Source organism: Pantherophis guttatus, chromosome 12, assembly GCF_059756535.1.
Source record: "Pantherophis guttatus breed Tessera chromosome 12, ASM5975653v1, whole genome shotgun sequence".
Classification (NCBI taxonomy): Eukaryota; Metazoa; Chordata; class Lepidosauria; order Squamata; family Colubridae; genus Pantherophis; species Pantherophis guttatus.
Genome location: NC_142074.1, coordinates 11,565,734 through 11,590,849, shown reverse-complemented (window position 1 = coordinate 11,590,849; position 25,116 = coordinate 11,565,734). Strand labels below are relative to the sequence as shown.

Sequence of the window (25,116 nt, the reverse complement as noted above, 5' to 3'; positions counted from 1 at the left end):
CAAAAATAGGAAAAGGGAGCAAGGAAATTAAAAAAATCTCTTGCTGTTCTATCCAACAAGTTGTAGTGCACTGGTAAGAAACATATGGATCTGAACTTAGGCAGGAAAAACCCCAATGCACAACTACAGGATGGGCAGTAGCAATAATAGCATGTAGATTTATATACCACTTCACCGTGTGTTGCCTCCCCCACCCTGTGCCCCATTTTGAGCCTGGTAGGCCTCCCTGCACTTATCTGGGAGCCAAAATGGGGCATGTGGGGACTCCTGGAACAGATGGGGAGGGACCAGCCAGCAATTTAACTACTGGTTTGCCCAAACCAGCCCGAACCGGCTGAATCCCATATCGCTCTGTACTGCACTAGTAAGACCACACCTGGAAAACCGCATCCAGTTCGGTCACCATGATACAAACAAGCAAAAAAGCGCTGAATCCCAGAAGGAGTGTGGAGAAGTGCAACAAAGATCAGGAGTCTTGGAGGCTAAACCTTACAATGAATGATTGAATTAGGTAGTTTAATCTAATGAAGAGAAGACATAGGGGTGATATGATAGCAGTCTTCCAATTCTGTAACAAGGTGTTGTGGCTCTGTTACCTGACCCTGTGTCATCGGCAGGAGAGAACTCCGAGAGTGAAGAAGAGGAGTTGGTAAGGCCTCCCTCTCCAGGACCTTCCTCTCTGGCAATGCCTTCGGTGTCCGCTGAAGGGCAAGAGATAGGGCCAGGGCCAAGCACGTCCACGCAGCTACAGATGGACAGTGATGAGGGTAATGAGTCTTGGCTGGATCCACGCCAGCATCGCAGAGATAAGCGCGCGCAACAGAAGAAAAGGCGTGCCCGAGATTAGGCTGAGTCACTGGACCACACCCCACAGGATATAAAAGGGAGCGTGGTGGCCAGTCAAACCTTGTGACAAACAAAGCTGAAAGCTTCCACGCCATTCTGCATTGCCGGACTTTTGCTATAGACTTTGCTGGATTATCTCTGGACTTGATTGACTCTGTAATTATTGAGCTGTTTCTTTTGATGTACCAGAAGTAGGGAGAAGTTATCTCTCCTCTTCGTAAGTAATAAACTCTTGGCAGGCAGCCACCAGGTTGTTGTCAAGTTCCGTTATCATAAGGAAAAGGATTTTGTCGGCTGGTTTAGTCTTTAACTCTTGAACGTCTGTTGGTGTGTGTGCGTGTGGGACGGGGACAGAACACAAGGAAGAGGGTATTGATTTATTCTCCATAGCACTTGAGGGCAGAATAAGAAGCAATGGAGAAAATAGCAATAGCGCTTAAGATTTATATACCGCTTTACAGTGTTTTTACAGCCCTCTAAGCGGTTTACAGAGTCAGCCTATTGCCCCCAACAATCTGGGTCCTCATTTTACCGACCTCGGAAGGATGAAAAGCCAAGTCAACCTTGAGCCTGGTGAGATTCGATCTGCCAAATTGCAGGCAGCCGGCAGTCAGCAGAAGTAGCCTGCAGTACTGCACTCTAACCACTGCACCCTGGCAGCTGTCAAAGAAAGATCCAACCTAGAACCCCCTTGGTAAAGGGGTTGGACTAGAAGACCTTAAAGATCCTTTCCAGTCTTACAATTTTATGACACATGGCTTTTGTAGCAGGAAACCAGGATTTCCCATGAAGCACAAGGTTAGCTGGACTCTTTCTGCTTTTGCTTTATATTCTGTGTGCAACTTAACGTTTTATGCAAATCATTCAGTAACTGCCATGCTCTTTTATAAAGGCCAACCTTTCGTATCTTTATTATCCAAAATGTAAAACGTGCCTTTGAATTTACCAGCTCCTTGCTCTTCTGGAGGTCTCAGATATTTTCTTTTACTTATCCTCATCTGTGAAAAGTCGACTCTTTACAGGGACTGGCATGACCAACATGCCTCCAACACGAAGGAAATTTTTATTCAGGAATTCTTGCTTTTTATCCTTTTCCAGGGCATCTGCGATAGATTCCTGACTCCGTTCTCCCATATCTACGCAAGTCTTAAAATAACAATCACAGCAAGTATAAGGCATTTTTCCATGAAGCCTTTAAAGAAAAATCTGATTTACTAACTACATGTATTTATTTATTTATTTATTTATTTATTAGTCCAATTTATATGTTGCCCTTCTCCGTAGACTCAGGGCGGCTTACAATGCATTATAGCAATAGCCTGCATACTTTTTTGTATATACCTGCTTATTAGGGCTTTCGACCCCCCCAAGCGGTGTTGTTCTATACAAAGTTGGCTTATTGCCCCCACAATCCGGGTCCTCAATTTACCTACCTCGAAAGGATGGAAGACTGAGTCAATCTTGAGCCTGGTGAGATTTGAACGCGCACTAATTGCAGGCAGCTGGCAGTTAAGTGCTAGCACTTAACAGCACTTAGTCCGCTGCACCACCGAGGCTCTTAGTAGTCCTTGACTCAGTGGTGCAGTAGTCTAGAGGTAGAGCTCTCGCCTCACAATCAGGAGGCTGTGAGTTCAATCCTGGGTAGAGGCAGATATTTCTCTCTCTGGGCACAATGAGTAAATATCAGCTGTGAACTCTGTATTGGCGACAGGAAGGGCATCTGGCCAGTAAATACTCAGCTCCATGAAGTTGCCCAGATTCCACCCCGCAAGGGATTATGAGGTCATTAAAAGAAAATGATGATAATATAGTCCTTGACTTACAACAGCTCGTTTAGTGATTGTTCAAAGTTACAGCAAAATCTGTGAAATGAATCTGTGCTGCACGAAAAAAAGTGACTTATGATCGTATTTCACACTTACGACCATTGCAGCATCTCCATGATCACCTGATCAAAATTCAGATGCTTGGCAACTGACTCATATTTATGACGGTTGCAGCGTCCCATGTTCAGGTGACAAGCAAAGTCAATGGGGAAGCCAGATTCACTTAGCAACCATGTTACTAACTGAACAACTGCAGCGATTCACTTAACAACTCTGGCAAGAAAAGTCGTAAAATGGGGCAAAACTCACAAAAACGGTCTCACTTAGCAATGGAAATTTTGCCCTCAATTGTGGTTGTGAGTAGAGACCTTTCTTTCTTCCCCCCCCAAGTTTTTTATTTATTTTTTTTTTTTTACAAACATATCAATGTGTGAACAGTGAGGCATCTGGGTGTCACACATTCTAATACAAATGAAACTAGTAAAATTAATAATAGTTATTACATTCAATCAACTATGTATTTCTAATAATGATATACATTTACATTAAGTTGCAGTCTGGCATTATTCAATTATTCCATGTTTTCTCTTGTTATTGCTTTTATTTTATTATATAAAAGTGCATACACTAATATTCCCCCTTCTCTTATTTTTATCTCTTATTCTAACTTTTAATCATATCACCCTTTATTAAAAGATGTTTTCTTTCTATCCTACCTAACTTCTAGTCATGTCACCTACCTAAAAAAAGAAAAGAAAGAGAGAGAAAAGGAAAAGCAAATCAGAACAACAACTAAAAAGAGGAATCATCTATCCATCATCTCTTGCCCGCTTCAATACTTTAGTTGCTATGCTTTTTTTGGCTTGCCTCCCATATTCCTCTCTTGGATCCTTATCTCTGTCTTTATCTGCTTCTTGGCTGTTCAATCTAGGTGTTTCTCCCACCTCTACCCTCTTCCACTGCCTAGTTTCCAAAATTTCTGCCCAGGCCCCTATCTCCCTTTCAAAAGTATCTTCAAACTCTCTTAATATATTTTCCCCCTGATTTAATTCATCAGTTGAGGCCTTTCTGTACTTGCTGGCTTCGTTCAGGTCATAGATTCATCATTCATCTAGCCCCATGTTTTTATGATAAGAAAGCCCCCTAGAACATAAAAGTTATCTAGATGAGTCTGACCAAAGGTCATCTCATTACCAGTCCAGGTATTGTTCTTGCCCAGGTAATGACTACTGCCCCTTATTTTATTTAGAACAAGTTTGACCATTTTAATCCTGATCAAGCATGCAAAGCAGTTTTTTTTAAAAAAATTGATTTATATGCCGCCCTTCTCCGGAGACTCAGGGCGGCTTACAGTGTGTTAAGCAATAGCCTTCATACTTTTGTATATTTTATACAAAGTCAGTTATACAATATCTGCAGATTAAAGCCACCTGCAGATATTGGGAGCTGGATGGCACAGAAATCTGACAAATAAAATATGAAATAAATAAAGTAAAAATATTAAGCCATGTAAAACAAATAAGCATCTCTGAACCAATGCAATAAAACTGATATGCACTAGATCAGCTTAAATAATTAGAGCCAGCTCAACCGTCTTTGGAAGGTCTGGAAGAAAAATGCTATAATACTAAACCAGACTGGACATATTTCAAACCTGTGATACCAAAGCTGAAAAGATATGCTTCTCAGATTGTCTGTGGTTGCTGGGAGCTATCTATCCAGGGGTGGGATTCAGCCGGTTCAGACAGGTTCAGGAGAACCAGGTGCTAATTTTACATCTGGTTCGTTGAACCGGTAGTTGCAAGGACTGGCTGATCCCCCCCCACCCTGCCCCTCCCCTCCCCGTGTTTTGGATGCCAGGCAAGTGCAGCACTTGCACGGAGGCTCTGGGAGAGCAAAAAACAGGCCTCCCGGAAGTTCCGGAAGTCCAGTAGTGGGCTCGTTTCTGGCCTCTGGAGGGCCTCCAGAGCCTGGGGAAGGCCATTTTCACCCTCCCGGAGGCTCGAGAAAAGCCTCCAGAGCCTGGGGAGGATGAAAAATGGGCCTACCGGAAGTATCAGAAGTCCAGAAACGGGCCCATTTCCGGCCTCCAGATGGCCTCCAGAGCCCAGGGAAGGCTCAAGGAAAGCCTCCGGAGCCTGGGGAGGGTGAAAATGCCCCCCCCCCGGCCATGGTGCAGGAGGCTGAGTAGGCTACACCCCTATGGCCACCCCCACCCAAAAATCAGGCAGAGAATCAGTTGCTAAAATTTTTCAATCCCACCCCTGTATCTATCTCTCTACTGAAAATAAGTTATTCAAAAACAAGTGGAAACATCTCAATAAAATATCTTCCAAGCATTTCCTCCCACTCAAACTGGTCATCTGATGAGCTTTCTGGACCACAAATATCCCATGAGAGATTTCTGTTTTAGTTGATTCATATCTGAGCATTAAGGTTATGGTGATCTTTCCCCCCACCCCCTCTGTTCTTGGAAAAAAAACAGATCACATTAGGCATAAACGTTATGGAAATTGCGGAAAATCTGGAGAGATGCCAATTCATGTATCCTTTCTTGAATTCCAGATCTGACAATTTGTCACACAGCTATTAAAGTAGAACACCGGCCACTTACTTCCGTGAAAAATAAAGATTGCTTTGTTTTGGGTCTTTGTAGAGGTAGGGGTGGCTTTGGAAACAGAAGTTGGATCTTGATCAATGATTTTGGAGGCAGCTCACCAAAAATGGAATCTAGAACTAAAAAGTTGAAATAGAGCAGTTAAGAATACAAGTAAAGTGAAAGGAGAACTTTCCAGTCATCTCCATAAAGTGTGTTGGGATTTTTCTGATGAATGAACGGAGAGAAAAAAATTCTGAAAAGAATTTCAAAGTCAAGTTGTGGACCAAACCTTCTTCCAGAATATTGATCCTGCTACCACGACCGACCTCTGAATGTACTTCTTCCCTTGATCCAGCCATAGGAACATTAGGATAATGGAGAAGACCTACAATGTGATGAAAACTGGAGGAAGGAGAGGTCCCTGTTGGTCTCTGAGCTTGGTTGTTTTCTTGTAGATGTTTCACTATCCAAACTAGGTAACATCATCAGTGTTCAACTATCATTCATGATGCTACCTAGTTGGGTAATGTAACATCTGCAAGAAAACAACCAACCTCAGAGAACACCAAGGAACCCACAGTTCTCTTCCTCCTCCTCCTCCACCTCCTCTCAACATCTTTTTTTATAGTGTGGTAACCAAAACTGGATGCAGGATTCTAGGTGTGGTCTTACTAAGGCTTTATAGAGTGGCATTAGTACTTGATCTTGATTGTATCCCTCTGTTAATGCAATTTAGGATTGCATTGGCTTTCTTGGATGCTGCTGCACACTGCTGGCTCATATTTAACTGGTTGTCCACTAAGACTCCCTCTCATAGTTACTGCTATTAAGCCTGGTTTCACCTAGTCTACATGTGTACTTTTGTTTTTTGCTGCCTAAGTGTAAGACTTTACTTTGAATTTCATTTTGTTAGATTGGGCCCAGTGTTCAATTTTGCAAAATTGAGGGGGGTGCCCTGGATCAGTGGTGGGTTTCTCCCGGTTCAGCCCGGTTCCACCGAGCCGGTAGCGATGACAATATGACGTCACCGAACCGGTTCTGCCCCCCCACCCCCTGCATTATTCTTACCTTTTATTTGGCCCCACCCCCAATCTACTGCTGCCTCCTGAGTCCCAGCTGATGGCTAGAGGGAAAAAAAGCTGTTTAAACTCTTGCCGCGGGGCTTCAAAGGGCCGCCCTACAGCTGATCAGTTAAAAGAAAACAAATGAGTAGACTGGTGCCTGCAAAAATACATGAGTAGATCAGTGCCTGCAAAAATACATGAGTAGACCAGTGCCTGCAAAAATACATGAGTAGATCAGTGCCTGCAAAAATACATGAGTAGATCAGTGCCTGCAAAAATAAATGGGTAGATCGGTACAGCTCTGCAAACAGTTAAAAGCCTGGTAGACCAGTACCTCTGCTAAATCCTAAATAATTGTCACATGCCCACAAAATAAGCCATGCCCACAAAATAAGCCACGCCCACAGGAGCAGTAGTAAAAAAATTTAGAACCCACCCCTGCCCTGGATGTTAAACTACAGCTTTTGGTTACAAAAGCTTGAGTCTACTCTCAGAAAAGCTTCTGCTCAGCTTTCTAGCTGATCTCATCATAGTCTTCCATTCAGTCTCTATGAGTTTATAGCCATGCATTTGAAAAAAATACCAGTCAAAAGATACCACCTTCAACCTTATGCTAGCTGAATGTCTACGGAGATTCCCAGTCATCCAGGTCATGGTTGTCCCAAAAATGCTTTTTCAAAAGGCAACTGGACTCTGTTTTCCAGAAACAAATATCCATCTGGTTCAGTTCCAAGCTGGGAGAAGGGCACTGGAAACATGGAGGCTGATTGGAAAGAGGATTTAATGATGAACAGAACCACCAAGCACCTGTGATTCTGGGTAGCTGATCACATGGAGTTGAGTGTGAGGGGTATTTATACCTTCTCTTGGCCTTTGCACTTGAACTTCCTGTTCCTGTGCAAGAACATGTATTCTATTGCAGGGGTGGGTTCTAAATTTTTTTACTATCGGTTCTGTGGGTGTGGCTTATTTTGTGAGCGTGGCTTGGTGGGGGGGTAATGTGACTGGGTGGGTGTGGCCAACTTTTTTTTTTTTACTTTTAAAAGCATTTTTTCTACAACCTTAGGAGGTTGCAGAAAAAAATGCTTTTAAAAGCCTCTGACGATCAGGCAACTCAGCTGGGATCGCCAGAGGCTTTTAAAGGCATTTTTTCCCCCTACAACCTCTTCGGCTGAAGAGATTGTAGGAAAAATGCTTTTAAAAGCCTCTGACGATCCCAGCTGAGCCGCGTGATCATCAGAGGATTTTTTGTTTTTACTTTTGAAAGCATTTTTTCGGCCGAAAAGCCAAAAGTAAAAAAAAAAAAAGCCTCTGATGAGGTGGGTGGGGTAAGCAAATGGAGACAGGGCCGGGGATCGGTTTGGGGGCGTGGCCAGCCAATGTTATTACCGGTTCTCCGAACTACTACAAATTTGTACTACTGGTTCTTGCAAACCGGTGCGAGCTGTTTTTTATCTCCGAGAGCATATTTCATTCTTCTAGGAGAGAGGCGGGTGCTAACTTTCTACAGGACTTAACGCTAGTTGCAAATTTTGAAGGCTGCAGTCTCACAGCCTGAGTGGAGAACTCTGGGCTGACGAAGATGGCAGTTCATTTAGATTTGAGTCAAAACACTCTAGGCTCAACAAGCAGCTGCAACATTACTGATGCAATACAAGACAATAGTTAGCAAAACAAATGCCTCTGTTCCCTCATTTTCCAGTTTGAGATTCAATGAAAACTTTGCACAAAAGTTTGCTTGTGTTTCAGCTTCTGCGCGTTATGTTTTTCCTAACATATTTTTGTACCTTCCTTTCCACAATCAGTGCCTACTATTGGGAAATAGTATGGTATAATTCTCCTGGCAAATAGATGGGGAAGAAATGGAGGTAGTTACAGATTTTATTTTCCTGGGCTCCAAAATCACTGCAGCCAAGAAATTAAACAACGCTTGCTCCTGGGGAGGAAAGCTATGGCAAATCTAGACAGCATACTAAAAAGCAGACATCACCCTGCCAACAAAAGTGCGTATAGTCAAGGCGATGGTTTTCCCAGTTGCAATGTATGGCTGGGAAAATTGGACCATAAGGAAGGCTGAGCATCAAAGAATTGCGGCCTTTGAACTCTGGTGCTGGAGAAGACTCCTGCAAGTACCTTGGACTGCAAAGTGATCAAACCGGTCAGTCCTAGAGGAGATCAACTCTGACTGCTCTTCAGAAGGCCAGATCCTGAGGATGAAACTCAAATACTTTGGCCACTTAATGAGAAGGAAGGACTCCCTGGAGAAGAGCCTAATGCTGGGAAAGATTGAGGGCAAAAGAAGAAGGGGATGGCAGAGAACGAGGTGGCTGGATGGAGTCACTGAAGCAGTTGGCGTGAGCTTAAATGGACTCCAGAGGATGGTAGAGGACAGGAAGGCCTGGAGGACATGACTTCACAATTAACAACAACAACAATGGTTTAATTCAGATTTCGAAAGATCACAGGGCTTTGGTTGTGCATTGGACCAAAAGAGAGGAAAATTAACGAAATTGCATTAAAACGGAAAGCAAATCTCTTTCTGTAGTCAAGTGCTAGGTAGTTCAGGAGAAGACCAGTTCATCAGGATGTTGCTTTTCTAACTTCAGAGTCAGCAACCTTATGTGTGTGCATACGGACCGGAGGGATTTTCTAATCGTTCCTTTCCATCACATCTATCTGATTTCTTCCCTATTGTTAAACAAGACAGAAATGAAACTCACGTCTTTTCTCAGGGTCTTGTGATGGACTAGCAGCTTCATCGGAGCAGAACAATTCCCTGGTGGGCGGTTCAGGATCATTTCCATTGGACATTTCTGTGTCGGAGTCCACTTCATCGTCGTTGTACTCTTCTTTTACAGCCTCTTCACTGAGGTCATATTTTGCAGCAGCTTGCAAAAATTCTTCCACTTCGGTTTCATACAGTTCATCAACATTGCTGAAACAGGGAGAGGAAGGAAAATCCAAATAAGTCTATAACAGAGACTTTAAAGTCTAAAAAGGGATTTGGGAGATTGCCTTGACCAGGGGTCAGCAACCTGCGGCTCCGGAGCTGCATGCGGCTCTTTGGGCTCTCTGCTATGGCTCCCTGTCAGGTGATCCCACCATTGGCTGGCCCCGCCCCTCGCCCTCCCCTCCCAGTTACTCCTCACCTGGCCTGAGAAGGTAAGGGTGACGGCGGGAGATGGAGAAGCGGCCAGGGCAGAGACAGAGATATAGAGAGAGGGGGAGAGAGAGAGAGATAGAGAGATACAGAAAGAGAGGGAGAGAGGGGAGGGAGGGAGGGAGGGGAGAGAGAGATATGTCAAAAGGATTTTGTGGTTCCTGGTGTTTTTTAACAACTGGTTCTCTGCCCTAATGACTGGCTGGGTAGGCGTGGCTAGGAGGGGAGTCATGTGACTGGTGGAAGTGAGCAACATCGAGTTGGCCACGCCCACCCAGGTTTTGTGGCTCCCGGTGTTTTCTTTTCTGTGGGAAATGGGTCCAAATGGCTCTTTGAGTATTTAAGATTGCAGACCAACCCCCTGCTAGTCCAACCCCACTGCTTAAGAAGGAAACTCTATAACATTCCAGACAAATGTCTGTCCAAGCTCTCCTTTAAAACTTCCAGTGATGGAGCACCCACAACTTCTGAAGGCAAGCAGTTCCACTGATTAGTTGGTCTCACTATCAGGAAATTTCTCCTGAGTTCTAGATTTTAATTTCTAATTTTCCATCCATTACTTCTTGACCTGCCCTCAAGTGCCTTGGGAGAGTAGGTTGACCCTCTCTTCTCTGGGACAGCCCCTCTAATATTGGAAGACTACTGTCATGTCATCTCCAGCCCTCCTCTTCATTACACTAGACACACCCAGTTCCTGCAACTGTTCTTTATGTGTTAGCTTTCCAGCCGCCTAAATCCAAGGGTGAAATCCAGCAGGTTCTGACAGGTTCTGGAGAACCGGTAGCGGAAATTTTGAGTAGTTTGGAGAACCGGCAAATACCACCTCTGGCTGGCCCCAGAGTGGGGTGGGGATGGAGATTTCGCAGTATCCTTCCCCTGCCATGCCCACCAAGCCACACCACACCACACCCACCAAGCCACACCCACAGAACCGGTAGTAAAAAAAATTGGATTTCACCACTGCCCTAATCATCTTTATCACTCTTCTCTCCACTCTTTCTCAACATCTTTTATGTATCAAAACTGGATCCAACAATCCAACCATAAAAAAGATGTTGAGACTCTAGAAAAAGTGCAGAGGAGAGCAACCAGGATGATTAGGGGACTGGAGGCTAAAACATATGAAGAACGGTTACAGGAACTGGGCATGGCTATTCTAGTGAAGAGAAGGACCAGGGGAGACAGGATAGCAGTCTTCCAATATTTGAGGGGCTGCCACAGAGAGGAAGGGGTCAAGCTATTCTCCAAAGCACCTGAAGGCCAGAGAAGGAATAACGGATGGAAACTGAACAAGGAGAGATTCAACCTGGAAATCAGGAGAAATGTTTTGACAGTGAAAACAATCAACTGATGGAACAGAAGTTGCCTTCGAATGTTGTGGGAGCTTCATCACTGGAAGCTTTCAAGAAGAGATTGGACTGCCATTTGTCAGAAATGATGTAGGGAGGTTGGACTAGATGACCTACAAGGTCCCTTCCAACTCTGTTAATTTGTTAACTGTGGTCTAACTAAAGGAGTATAAAGTGGTACTAACTCTTCACATGATCTTGATACTATTCCTCTGTTGATATAGCCTAGGACTGCCTTGGCTTTTTTTGGCAGCTGCAACACACTGCTGGCTCGTATTTAAGTGATTTTCCACTAGGACATTCTAGATACCTCTCACAGTTACTACCGTTGAGCCATGTACCATCAGTTCTGTATCTGGGAATTTAGTTTTTCTTGACTAAGTGTGAAACCTTACCTTTCGCACAAGCCCTCGGTTAATTAGTACACCGCCATGGATTTTTGCTCCCACTCCAGTGGTGGGTTGCTCCCGGTTCTGTCCGGTTCTTTACCGATAGTAAAAACGGCAGGAGGCTCCGCCCTGACATCACATTTGGTGATCTGCGCATGTGCAGAAGTGCGCGTGCTCCCGTTGTGAACCAGTAGTAAAGGTAAGTAGAACCCACCCCTGTCCCACCCATATAGGGAAATGCTGAACTTTGTCATGCTAATGATCAGGGGTGGGCTTCAAAAATTTTAGCAAGGGGTTTTCTGACTGGGTACTGGGTGGGCGTGGGCATGGTGGGCGTGGCCTAGTTGGCCTCCTGCACCACGGGGGGAGGGGGGCGTTTTTGCCTTCCCCGGTCTCTGAAGGTTTTCTTTGAGCCTCCGGGAGGGCAAAAATGGCCTCCCCAGGCTCCGGAGACCCTTGAACTTCCAGGAGGCCTGTTTTTTGCCATTCCCAAGCATCTGTGTGTGCCCTGCACTTACCTGCATCCAAAATGGACCGCGTGGGGACTCCTGGGAGGGGAGAGATGGGCTGGGCGGAGCCAGCCAGTAGTGGGATTTGGTAGGTTCCCCGAACCGCACAGAATCTTAGCTAGAGGTTCTCCCGAACCCCTGCAGCCCACCTTTGCTCATGATCAAAGGCAAAAATTGGAGGCCAGGATTACTCCGCAGACGCGCACAAAAAAGATGTGCGATGGAGAAAAATGGATGTATTGTACAACTGAAAGCCTCTTGTATTTTGCATAAGATCTCATAGCCTTGAAGAGATTGTGCGTCCCTGCCTTTACTTCCTTAGAAAGTCTATAGTTTATTAGGATAGTTTGACACTTGGTCACTAGTTGGTTAGTGCTACTTTCCTTGGTCTATACTTGCCCATCTAGTTCCTCCATGGTTCCTTTTTTTTTTTCTCCCCCAACTTCCTTTGCTGGATGTTTGGTCAGGAAGCTGAATTTGCCCCTTGCGAATTAGTAGATATGGGGTATGAAACAGCTGCATCATTGGGAAAGACATTATGATGCAATGAGTTCATTTTTTTCCCCCCAGCCTGGCATTTACATCCTAGTTTCCCCAGTGAAGGAGTTTGGTTTCTTGATTCCTTCTACAATAGCGCTTCTACGGTGAACAGAAAGTTTTGTCACTCTCGAACCTCCTGCCTGAATTTGTATAAATAAGTAAGTAGAATATAAAATGCTGAATATTTTGGTTGTTACTTATTATGTTACCCTTTGAATCAAACAGGGATGGCCACATTGTTGGCTGATGGACATGCTTTTGATAGCAGGCTATGAGCATTTTTACCAACAAAGAATATCTGAAGCTCAGGGTCGAAATGACGCATCCTGGGTGCTGTCTCAGCTTGCTTGTTTTGTTGCAAACTAAGTAACATCATCAGTGGTAGTGGGAGTATTTTTATTAGACGTCTTGCAAGAAAATAGATGTACATGGCCATCTACATGCATCTTTAATGCATATGGCCAGCCACTGATTGACTTCCCATATCCCTTCCATCTTCCAGAATGTTCTTTTCCATCTGGGAAAGTAATCCAACTTCTGATCAAAGGTTTAAGCTGCAGCTCTGGATCCGTTAATTGTTTGTTTTTTGTTTTTTTTTTACTGTTGTGACCATCCTAGAGCTCAAGAGATATATTTGGAAATAAAGATGCCAGAGACTGGAGATCTGTATTGGCTTGGCAGATTTTCATTTGGTTTTATTAAAAGCAGAAAGCGAATAATAAAGAGTGAGACAGACTGAAAAAGCAAGTGTACCCTAAGAGAGGCACGAGCAGGGGTGAAATGCTCCCGGTTTGGACCGGATCGCCCGATCCAGTAGCAATGGTGGGTGGTTCGGAGAACCGGTAGCAAAAATCCCTGCACTCCTTCCCCCCCATGCCCAGCTGAGCTGCGTGATCATCAGAGGCTTTTTAAAAACTTTTAAAAGCATTTTTTTCTACAACCTCTTCAGCCGAAAAAATGCTTTTAAAAGTAAAACAAAAAAAGCCTCTGATGATTGTGCGGCTCAGCTGGGATCGTCAGAGGCTTTTAAAAGCATTTTTTTTCTACAGCCTCTTCGGCCGAAGAGGTTGTAGAAAAAATGCTTCTAAAAGTAAAAAAAAAAAAAAGTTGGCCACTCCCACCCAGTCACATTACCCCCACCACCAAGCCACGCCCACAGAACCGGTAGTAACAAATTTTACATTTCACCACTGGGTACAAGTGTGTACCTCATCGCCTGCAGTTCAGTAGTGGATTCCTCTTACCTTTGCTACCGGTTGGGGACCCGGGAGCGTGCTCGTGTGCGTGCTTGCTTCGCTCACACGCAGAGCGTCTGTGATGATGTCTGGGTGGGTGGGTGGGTGAAGCCTCCTGCCTCCACCACTACCGGTTCGCTCAAACTGGGGTGAACCAGTAGAAACCCACCACTGCTACAGTTGCTTTAGAGCTGTTTAGTTTGTGTGTTGGCAATGGGTTGTATAAACTGTCAGGGTTCCTAGTAACACCCCCAACTGAATCAAAACTCCGAGGCAGGCACATTCCTCAAAGCACAGATTTATTCGGCATGTCATATTTCCCCACATCTGGGGAAACCCCGACTCTAAAGCTCTTGACCCCAGCCCCACATTCTGCCACATTCTCCTACAGAAAAACTTTAAAATGCCCAGCTCTTTACTAAGCTATTGGGGCCAAGATGATTGAAATTCCCTGCAAGGGTGAAATATAAATTCAGGTTCCCAACTACCTATTCATTTGTTTAATTTTTAACTCCATGGGTCTGTTATTTTGTTGATGTGTCTGTTTGTTGATGGCATGCCACCCCAAATCACAATTATTGTAAGTTCAGCATCCATAAAATTAAATAAATAATAAAATAAGTTCATATTACGGCTTTCTTTACAATTAGGATTTTGAAAACAGGTCGACTTAAAAGGCCGAATAACAGAAAGGGGAAGGGTTGAGGCAGAATTCTGATAACATTTTAAAAACTTAATTTGTAGATGAGCTGCGCTCTTCTTTAAAAGTACGCTTGTTGAAAAGTGCATTTTCCAGGAATTAACTAGAGCATCTTTTGCAGCCACAATTGGGGTTATGTTTAACTGTAGATGCATCAAAGGAGTCTGAAATAAATGTTCTTTTTTCTTAATGAAAGGAAAATCAAAGAGAAGAAAAGGGATAGTTGGCAAATATACAAACAACCTCCCATATTTTAAAAATCAGCAATAAACATTCTGGAATTGCATTTCCTAGGTTATTTACATAATCTTCTTTTTAAAAACCCCTAACAAATGTTGGCCATCATAAAAGAAGGAAAAGTAGTATGATTCTTAAACTCTGAATAATTCTTTAAAAAAGGATGCTGCAGAGTTTAACAATGTGCTCTATGTAGATTTACATTTTTAAAATAAGTTAACCCGCAGACCTCTGTTCTTTGCATGGATTCCATATGCAAATTCTATATGCAAATCCTGTTTTTATATATATATATAAATATATATATACACACACATGTATATATATATGGGAGAGAGGGGCACATTTGTGGAGCAGCAACTGTAGCTTTGTTTGGCAGCTCATCAAAGTTACCAGGTTTTTCTCACTGAAATCCAGACAATTTGGGTCATGGGACTGGGAAAAGATTGTAAATGTCTATGTTTGTCTCTAAATGCTTGCATGAAACTGATGGCTTTGGAAATCAAAATTAGACGGTCAAAATTACAGCCTCTAGACCAGTGATGGCTAACCTTTTTGCCATCCCGTGCCGGGGGGGGAGGCGGGGGAGGTTTGCACGCATGCGTGTCCACATCCATAATTCTATGCGTCCCGCCCTGAGCATGCACACACAACCCCCCTCCCCCCTACTCCTGGCACGCGATGGCCAGGTAGGCCCATTTTTCTTTCTCACCTGGCTCCAAATCCTCTCTATGCATCTGGGGAGGGCGAAAACAGCCTTCCCCACTCTCTCGGAGGCCCTCCGGAGGCCTGAAACTGCCCATTTCCCAACTCCTGGTGGGACAGGAAGTGACGTTTTTTGCTGTCCCCAGCCTCCAGAGCTTCTCTAGAAGGCCAACACTGATCTGAAATGCTTCTTTCCAGATTTCTGTCTAGTTGACTGGAGATGCCATGTAGGCGTTAAGATGTCAACACAACTGATTCAGTTTCTTGTCTGTTAATCTCTGTACTGTCTTCCCTCCTTTTAACAGATTAACAGAGTTGGAAGGGACTGTGTAGGTCATCAAGTTCAGTCCCCCACCCAAGCAGGAGATCCTGCATTATTTCTGACAGATGGCAGTCCAGTCTCTTCTTGAAAGCTTCCAGTGATGGAGCTCCCACAACTTCTGAAGGCAACATCTGTTCCATGGGTTATTTGCTCTCACTGTCAGAAAATTTCTCCTTATTTCTAGGTTGAATCTCTCCTTGATCGGTTTCCATCCATTATTCCTTGTCTGGCCTTCAGGTGCCTTGGAAAATAGCTTGACCCGCTCCTCTCTGTGGCAGCCCCTCAAATATTGGGGAAGACTGCTATCAAATATTGGAAGACTGCTATCCTGCCTCCCCTGGTCCTTCTCTTCACTAAACTAGACTTTCTCAACCTCCTCCCACCGGAGGAACTTCATTGTGGCCCGAAGCACTGAATTCTCTTCATCCTGAGATCTTTAGAAGCCCCCTCTCCGGCTTCCAGGAGGAAACTGCTGCTGCTTCTATCTCTAACACTGTTTTTTCAATGAGGTTGTTTCAGTAGTTGTTGTGTGCGTTGTTGTTGTTTTTTTAACAGATAATAATCAAGAGGAGATGGTGACACCCTTTGCTGGGGTTTTGTTCCTAGGGAATGATCACACTTTTGGGACTTGTGGTGCAGGAGTTTGTAGAGGGAGAGGCGAGTCTTTTTTTATTATTAAGCAATTGTGCCTGGAAGGAAGTCACTGAGCACACTAAAATTATCCTGTGAATTTAACACTCACACTCACACACACACATTCAATTTCTGATTATTTCCTCCTCTTTCAACTTACCCCTCCACTTTTTCTTTCTCCTTTCTAACCAGGGGTGGGCTGTTGGGGGTTTGAAGGGGTTCGGGAGAACCTCTAGCTAAGATTCTGTGCAGTTTGGAGAACCCCCAGATCCCACTCCTGGCTGGTCCCACCCACCCCACCCTGCCCCTCCCAGGAGTCCCCACATCAGGGGTGAAATGCTCCCGGTTTGGATCGGATCGCCCGATCCGGTAGCGATGGCGGCAGGTGGTTCGGAGAACCGGTAGCAAAAATCCCTGCCCCCACATGCCTAGCTGAGCCGCGCGATCATCAGAGGCTTTTTAAAATTATTTCTAAAAACATTTTTTCTACAACCTCTTTGGCAGAAAAAATGCTTTAAAAGTTAAAAAAAAAAACCTCTGATGATCGCGCGGCTCAGCTGGGATCGTCAGAGGCTTTTTTTCTTTTAAGAACATTTTTTCTACAACCTCTTTGGCCGATTTGCATCCTTTTAGAGAGTCATTGAGGCCACTTGGAGGTTTCTCTATGACTATGTCATCAGGGTCACCTGAGTGGTGCAAATGGGTGTGGAGCCTTCTTGGAACTGTTGAAAGGACTGTGTTGTAGAATGGAGATAGAGTCAAAATTGAACAGCCCTCTCTCAACAGAGGGATATGACATCATCTATCTCTAGTCTACAACACAGTCCTTTCAACAGTTCCAAGAAGGCTCCACACCCATTTGCACCACTCAGGTGACCCTGAAGCAGTGGTGGGTTGCTCCCGGTTCGGTCCGTTTCTTGCGAACCGGTAGTAACAGTGGCGGGAGGCTCCGCCCACCTGCCTGGATGTCATTGTCAGGTTTCGATGTCATCTCAAATGAAATAAATTGCATTTCCAAATGAATAGTCTTCAGTAAAATCTTTCATTTTATTAAGCATGACAATCTGTCCCCAATCGTGGTGTAGCCAACTCTGACTTCCTGACCCCAAACCTTCCCTTTCCGTTCCCCAATTCTCTGCGTCTCATTGGCCCTCTTCCAAATCACTCTCCCCATATCTATTACTTCAACTCCCAGGAATGTCCCCCCTCCCATCTCATCTCCTAGGGGATATTATCTTCAAGGAAAATAAGTAGGTGAGAAGTCAAGCGTCCTCTTGCCAGCTGCCGCCTCTTCTCCTTATGTCAGCACTAGAGTAAATGCAGGTTGAAGTGCTGACAGTCATCATGAATGATCTGTGCATGCACCTGCTCCCGTTGTGAACTGGTAGTAGAGGTAAGTAGAACCCACCCCTGCCCTGAAGACACAGATGAACCTCCAGGTGGTCTTAACGACCCGCTAAAAAATTGCAAATGACTAGCTATCTGCAAGGAATATCAATCCTTCCATTCCCCACCATCCAACTCAGAGCTGAAGAAGCTTCTTGGTTGAGAAACATCTTCAAAGAAAAACCAGAAAGTCCAGTTGCCTCTTGAAAGAAAAGCCCCTTTGGGACAACCATCACCTGGATGATGGAGAATCTCCATAGACAAACTCATCAAAACCAAACCAAGAAGATTCAAGCAGAGCTTTTTCCCCATCTCAGAACCCTTGGACAACGATCTTCAACCTTTCTTGATAGGTTTTTCTCACCTCATTTTAATTGCTTGCCCTGTCTATTTTTATACAGCTGCATTTTTCTGAAGATCCAGGGTGCTGAGGGTTTGGTTCTTCTTGTTGTTGTTTTAAGGGAGGTATTTACGAAACCCAAAGCTAGAGTGATGCTTTGCTCAGGTGCTAATTTATTTACACCAATTAATTCCAGGCCCCTGATGTAAACCAATTAGTATTCAACCCTTAATGGAGTCATTATCTGTCAGATTAGCTTTTCGTAATGCTTGTCACTGTTACAGGACTAGGCAGCAGAACTTTGCTAATAAAACTAGCAGAATTAATGGAGTGAACAGCATAGATAATGACTTAATGTGGAACGTACACTTTAGAAAAGGGAGACCTGATCAACGGTATTCTTAAAATGAAGATGTCAGAAGTAGCTTCTCTATTTTATTTTTTTAAAAAAAAAAAATTGAAAGAAGGAGAACAGGCAGAAGAGGAAATACAGGTAAGCCCTCGACTTACAAGAGTACATTTATCGACCGTTCGAAGTTGCAATGGCACTGGAAAAAGTGAGCTATGGCCATTTTTCACACTTACGACCGTTGCAACATCCCCATGGTCACGTGCAGGAATGGGTTTGCTCACTCACGTACCTTCCGTGCATGCGTCCGGCCTTGAAAACGTGCCTAAATAGCATGACTTGGAGCCTGGGCAGGTTTACGGGCCCTCCTGCGATCGCCGCTACCAGTTTGCCTGAACCGGTGTGAACTGGCTGAATACCATCTCTGGTCACGTGATTAAAATCCAGTCTCTTGAAAACTGACTCATACTGAAGATGGTTGCAGCATCTCCCAGGGGTCATATAATCCCCTTTTGCGTCCTTCTGACAAGCAAAGTCAATAGGGGATCCAGATTCACTCAACAACCGTGTTACTGATTTAACAACTGCGGTGATTCGCTTAACAACTGTGACAAGAAAGGGTCGCAAAATGGGGCAAAATTCACTTAGCCAATGTCTCGCTTAGCAACAGAAATGTTGGGCTCAATTGTTGGTCGTAAGGCAAGGACTACCTGAATATGCTTCTCATGTACATATAAGGAAGGCCTTTCAGATGCTTTGCAAAAAGTCATCCAAATTTAAGGACTGCATTTCCAGTTTTGGGACTTTATTTTGATCATACATTCACAGAAGAGGCCATAGTTAAACTCTGATCTGTTGGAATGGACCATAGCTGAATGGTGAAATCGATGTTAGGTTGGCAAAAGGTCTGAACTTCAATTTCCTCTATCTCCAAGCCCAGCTTTCATAATCACATGTAAAGATAAAGGTTACCCTTGCACATATGTGCAGGTCATTCCCAAGGCTAGGGGCCGGTGCTCATCTCCTTTTCAAAGCCAAAGAGCCAGTGCTGTCTAAAGACGTCTCCGTGGTCATGTGGCCAGCATGACTAAATGCCAAAGGGGCACGGAACGCTGCTACCTTCCCACCAAAGTGGTCCCTATTTTTCTATTTGCATTTTTTACGTGCTTTCGAACTGCTAGGTTGGCAGAAGCTGGGACAAGTAACGGGAGCTCACCCCATTACCCAGCAGTAGGGATTCGAACCGCTGAACTGCCAACCTTTCGATTGACAAGCTCAGCGTCTTAGCCACTGAGCCACCACGTCCCTATAATCACATGTATGAAATCAAAAAAAGCATTCTCAGTTCATTGTTCACACTGGTATTTCCTGACCTAGTAGTACCCGAAGATCATGCTGGCTGGAAATGATGAAGTCCAACACATTTGGACTGCTCCAAGTTTAAGGATAAAGTCTGGAGCATAGAATACCACTGATGCTCAGAGAAGGTTCTAATCAGTGGTGGGTTGCTACCGGTTCGCCCCAGTTCGGTCAAACCGGTAGCAGCAACAGCGGGAGGCTCTGCCCACTTGCCCGGACATCATCAAATACACTCTGCGCAAGCAGAGCGAACTGGTAGCAAAGGTAAGTGAAACCCAACACTGGTTGGAAGATGTAGTACCTAAAAAGAAGAGGTTCGATAAATTCTCACTGTGTCTGACAACGGATTATATTGCTGGATTCCCAAAAAGCCTCTTGAAGTTTCTCGAAGCAGATGTGGTCCACCTTGCCAGTTCCTATTCATGTAACCAAAGATGGGAATAAGCTGGGCATCCTGAGTTTGCCAAACTTGAAGTTTTCCATGATCAACATTTGGGAAAGGAGGGAAAACTGACCATCATGATAAATGTCATCCAAGGACAAAGATCCTAAAAAAAAAATAACCCAATAAACTGATTATAAGAAGGTTAGCATTCGTAAGTCATTTCTAGCTGTAGAAAACCACCGCTTAGTCATTTCGTATCCATGATTATAGTTAAATTTGGGGCTTTGTAACCAGTGGCATTTGCTCTTTAATCCATCTTTTCAAGCCCATTGCCTTCCAGATGTGCGCCATCACTGGAGGTTTTTAAGAAGAGATAGGACAGCCATTTGTCCAGAATGATATAAGGGTCTCCTGTTTGAGGTTGGACTAGAACAGGGGTCAGTAACCTTTCGGATCTCAGGGACCACTAAATTTATAATTTTAAATTCCGCGGACCACTAATATGATCTGCCTAATGACTGGTTGGGTGGGCATGCCTAGGTGGTCATGTGACTGGGTGGGCATGGCCAACTTGATGTCACTCACATCAAGGGGTGCCTCGCCAGCCTCTACCTACCTCTCCCCTGCCAGCCACTCCTCGCCTCCCCGCCCAGGCTCCTTAGGGCCCCAATAGGAAGCAGTTGTTGGAGCTAAGCAGCCACCACAAGAAAGAGTTGGCAAAACAGCTCAGTTCAAATTGGATCTGATTGAGAAGGAAACTCAGCAGAAACACCTCACTGAGGACTACGAGGATAGGCTTTCCAAGCAGAGGGAAGACCTGCGGGAGTGCAAGGCCAGGTAGCAGCGCCTGGAGGCTCAGAGGGCTGAGATGGTCAGCCAGTTCCAGGCCATGAGGCAGTCCCACTGGAACAAGGCCCTCCGGCTCTTCGCCACCAGCAGCACTTCCCTCCAGCCTTCACCCAAACCCCGGCACCAGGAGGCTGAAGCAGACCCCAAGTCTGAATTTCTGCCCCCTTCCAACCCACACAAAAAGACCCCGAAGAGGGAGACTCTGCAGCAACACAAGCGTTCATTGCACGTATGTGTCCCATGGGCTGTAATTTGAGGACCCCTGATTTAGTGCAATATAAAAAATTCAAATAATTTTTCTGCGGACCACCAAAATTTTCCCACAGACCACCAGTTGGTGACCACTGGACTAGAAGACCTCCCAACTCCAAGGTCCCTCCCAACTCTATTATTCTGTTATATATTGGAATACAGCTTCTATAGTCAAATACTATGACCTGGACTGATGGATCTGGAACATCTCATCCCATGTTTTTGTGGGAGCACCAGGCTGGGCATGACTTTTCTGTACCATAGTTTTCTGATCAATATGGGATTAATTTGAACAACTTTCTCTAATCAGATGCTGTTCTCCAGCCTCTGTGTGACAACTCTGATCCTTTTCCTTTCATCTTTCTATTCTAATTCTTTTGGTAAGTTCTGTTCTTCATCCTTCAGGGAAAACTATGGATATACTAACAGTTAAATAAAGCATGATGGAATCTTAAGCATCTTCCTTTGTAAAATTCAGAGATTCACAAGGGAAATATACTAACAGAATTGAAAATACACCTCTGATCCCCCATAAACAGTTCAAGTTCTTTCCTGCTTTCAGCTTCCCAGAACTGAGCACTGTAATTACACCTAATAAATTAAAGAATTAAAAAAAAATGTTGGCTTTGTCATCACACCTATCTGGTGCTGAATCAGGAAGTCACACTTTCTGTACAGCAGACAAAGGGAGGGGGAGGAAAAGTAATTGGAGGTTCATTTAGCTCTTTCCTTTAGCTAATCTTTTTTCAACTTGTTAATATCATAATTTTTTCTGCTGAATTAAAACATCCCCATTATGGAGTAAGCATGATCTAGTCTCCTTGAACGACCCAATTCAGACCAACCCAAATCTGTTCAAGTTTCAAAGTTTTCCCATGTTCATAAAGTTAAAAAAGAGCTATGATTGCAATGTCTCCAAATTCGTTTTGTTCTTCTTCATGAAATGGACAAATAAGCAAAATGAAGACGTTAAACAAACCCAGATGTTTGTTTGTTTGTTTGTTTGTTTGTTTGTTTGTTTATTTATTTATTTATTTATTTATTTTTTAAATTTTTATACCGCCCCCTCTCCCGAAGGACTCGGGGCGGTGAACAGCCAAAATTAAAAAAACATACAATATAAACATTAAAATACTATAAAAACAAAATTAAATTTATATTGGCTTCCCCCAATTTAAAACCCCTTACCCATAAAATTCAACAATTAAAAGATTTTTAATCCAGCCCGGCTTGCTGAAATAAAAACGTCTTCAGAGCCTGGCGAAAGGTCCGGAAGTCCGGGATCAGTCGTATCCCTGGGGGTAGCTGATTCCAGAGAGCAGGTGCCCCCACAGAGAAGGCTCTTCCCCTGGGGGTCGCCAGCCGACATTGCCTGACCGACAGCACCCTGAGGAGGCCCTCTCTGTGAGAGCGTATTGGCCGGTGGGAGGTTATTGGTGGCAGAAGGTGGTCTCGTAAATAACCAGGCCCTAAGCCATGGAGCGCTTTGAAGATGAGAACCAATACCTTGAGGTGCACCCAGGAGAGTGGTAGCTGTAATGAAATCGCTGGCTGTGCTTGGTTCTACTGGCCAGCTGTCACAGGCAGGGGTGGGCTTCAAAAATTTTAGCAAGGGGTTCTCTGCCCGGTTGCTGGCCACAGTGGGCGTGGCCTAGTTGGACTCCTGCACCAAGGCAGGGGGGGTGTTTTTGCCCTCCCCGGGCTCCGGAGGCTTTCTTTGAGCCTCCGGGAGGGTGAAAATGGCCTCCCCAAGCTCCGGAGGCCCTCTGGAGGCCAGAACTTCCAACAAATGTCAATGTTCCAAGTAACAGCCCCATAGAAAGCAGAACTCCAAGGCAGACTGACTCAAAGAAGAGTTTTATTGGAGAGATCATATTGGCACAAGCAGGTGAAAACCGATTCCCGCGGTTTTCACCTGATTAAAAGTGAAAATTCCCCCCTTGCCAGTGGTGAAATGCTACTGGTTCAGGGCAGTTCTCCTGAACCGGTAGTAAAAAAATGCTTTAAAAAGTAAAAAAAAAAAAAAAAAAAGTTCCGACAATAAGTTGTGACAATCAGCTGTGCTGCGTGATCCTTGGAACTTTTTTTTTTTTAAAGCATTTTTTAAATACCTATAAGGGGTCCGTTTTTCCTCCCAGGAGGCTTCCCTGAGGCCTGCTAGGCCAAAACTGGTGTGTGTGTGTGTGATGCGAAAGAAAGAAAGAAAGAAAGAAAGAAAGAAAGAAAGAAAGAAAGAAAGAAAGAAAGAAAGAAAGAGAGGAGGGGGGAGGGAGGGGAGAAAGAAAGAGAAAGAAAGAAAGAAAAAGAAAGAAAAAAGGGAGGGAGGGAAAAAGGAGAGTAAGGAAGGACCACAAACCTGGCACTAGACACAGCTTCAGAAGATACCTTGAAAGAGCACAACAATCCAGGGCTGGAAGGGACCTGAAGGTCATCTAGTCCAGTTTCCTGCTCCAACAGGACATTGTTAAAGTGAGTTTCTGTCTTTTGACCCCCCCCCAATCACATGACTACATAGCCATGCCCACCCAGTCACATGACCCCACCAAGCCATGCCCACCAAGCCACGCCCACAGAACCGGTAGGGGAAAAAAAATAGATTTCACCACTGCCCCTTTCCCCAAACAATCAGTCACATTGTCCAATCAAGGTACTGGCTGGTTGCCTGGTTACATTGCCCCTCCTTCCTCCAGCCACCTGTTGAAATGTCCTTGGTTCCCACAGGAAATTATTTTGTTTTGGCTACAAACCCCTTCCCCCCAGGGTGGGTTCTAAAAATTTTTACTACTGTTTCTGTGAGGGTGGCTTATTTTGTGGGCGTGGTTTGATGGTCATGTGACAAACAATTATTTAGGATTTAGCAGAGGTACTGGTCTACCAGGCTTTTAATTGCTTGTAGAGCTGTACTGGTCTACTCATTTGTTTTTGGAGCGCACCACCACACTGCCTTTTACCACTGATCAGCTGTAGGGCGGCTCTTTGAAGCGCCGCGGCAAGAGTTTAAACAGTTTTTTGCCGCTCTGCCACAACCGAGAGCATCGGAAACCGCTTTCAGGCAGCTTGGCCTCAATTGCCAATCTACCACCACCGAGCGGTTTACAAGGAGCGGATCGGTTCTAGCCCATCAGTTGGGAGGCTTCTTGGCTTCTCAATTTAAAGATACGGTGTCTTGTTTTTTCTCTCTCTTCTTTGTCAAGGGAGCTCTGATTTTTTCCTTCTGGCCGATCAACTGGGATTTGGGAGGCAGCAAATAGATTGAGGGCGGGGTCAGGAAGAGGTGGTATTTACCGGTTCTCCGAACTACTCAAAATTTCCACTACCGGTTTGGGAGAACCGGTAGCAACCCTCCACTGCCCCCCCCCCCATCTAACTATATTCCCCCTCCTTGTCCTTTCTTCGCATTGTGGCAACCCTGAAGCAGTGGTGAAATCCTCCGCGGATTGCCACCGGTTTGCTGCCCGCACATGGGCAGTGTGTGCCAGTTGCACACTGCGCATGCATGCACAGTGTGCACCAAACACACACTGTGCGCACACATGCGCAGTGTGTACCAAACTCATGCTTCACATGGAAAAAGGAGCCGTTTGAAGGTAAGTAGAACAGCGAGGGAGGGGAACAGCTGTGCTGTGCGATTTAGATTTGCTAGAAAGCAGGATTTCCTCCTTTCTAGCGAATATAAATCGCGTGGCACAGCTGATTGTGGGAAATACCAGTTTGGACGAACCGGTAGCTTTTGTTACTACTGGTTTGCTCGAACCGGTGCGAACCGGTGGCATTTCACCCCTGCCCTGAAGCCTCCAAAATGGTCCCAGCCAGATTCATTTCAGAGTTGACAACAATAGAAAGCATCTTTTTTAGGGACATCTCCATAATGTCATTGATCAATGAAACTCAGCTCAAAGGAGGCGTTAGTTTTACCAGAGTTGCATTAAGATGGATTTTAAAACTTGCTTTTACTCTGCTTTTCGATAAATCCTTACTTTGTTTCATTGGCCAGAAGGGGGTGCAATTGGAATAGCATTTCTTACATTATTCCCCTTAAAACTCCAGTCTGCAATATATCCAATTTTGTATCAACAATTTAA

At 44.6% G+C, this 25,116-nt stretch overlaps 1 protein-coding gene across 1 annotated transcript; it reads right to left on the bottom strand.

Moving 5' to 3' along the window:
* Positions 1–1,728: 1,728 nt before the first annotated feature.
* Positions 1,729–12,243, bottom strand: LOC148112220 (uncharacterized). Its single transcript, XM_087877524.1, has 4 exons — positions 12,142–12,243; positions 9,056–9,270; positions 5,287–5,408; positions 1,729–1,992 (listed from the first exon to the last, which is right to left on the bottom strand). The coding sequence occupies exons 1-4, from the start codon at positions 12,156–12,158 to the stop codon at positions 1,831–1,833; spliced, it is 516 nt and encodes a 171-aa protein (XP_087733650.1). The 5' UTR covers positions 12,159–12,243; the 3' UTR covers positions 1,729–1,830.
* Positions 12,244–25,116: the final 12,873 nt, after the last annotated feature.

Coding starts and splice junctions, on each gene's coding strand:
- LOC148112220 (XM_087877524.1), bottom strand. Junction 5,409..9,055: donor ACAAGACCCTGAGAAAAGAC/GTGAGTTTCATT, acceptor TCAACTTTTTAG/TTCTAGATTCCATTTTTGGT. Junction 1,993..5,286: donor AATCTTTATTTTTCACGGAA/GTAAGTGGCCGG, acceptor TGTTATTTTAAG/ACTTGCGTAGATATGGGAGA.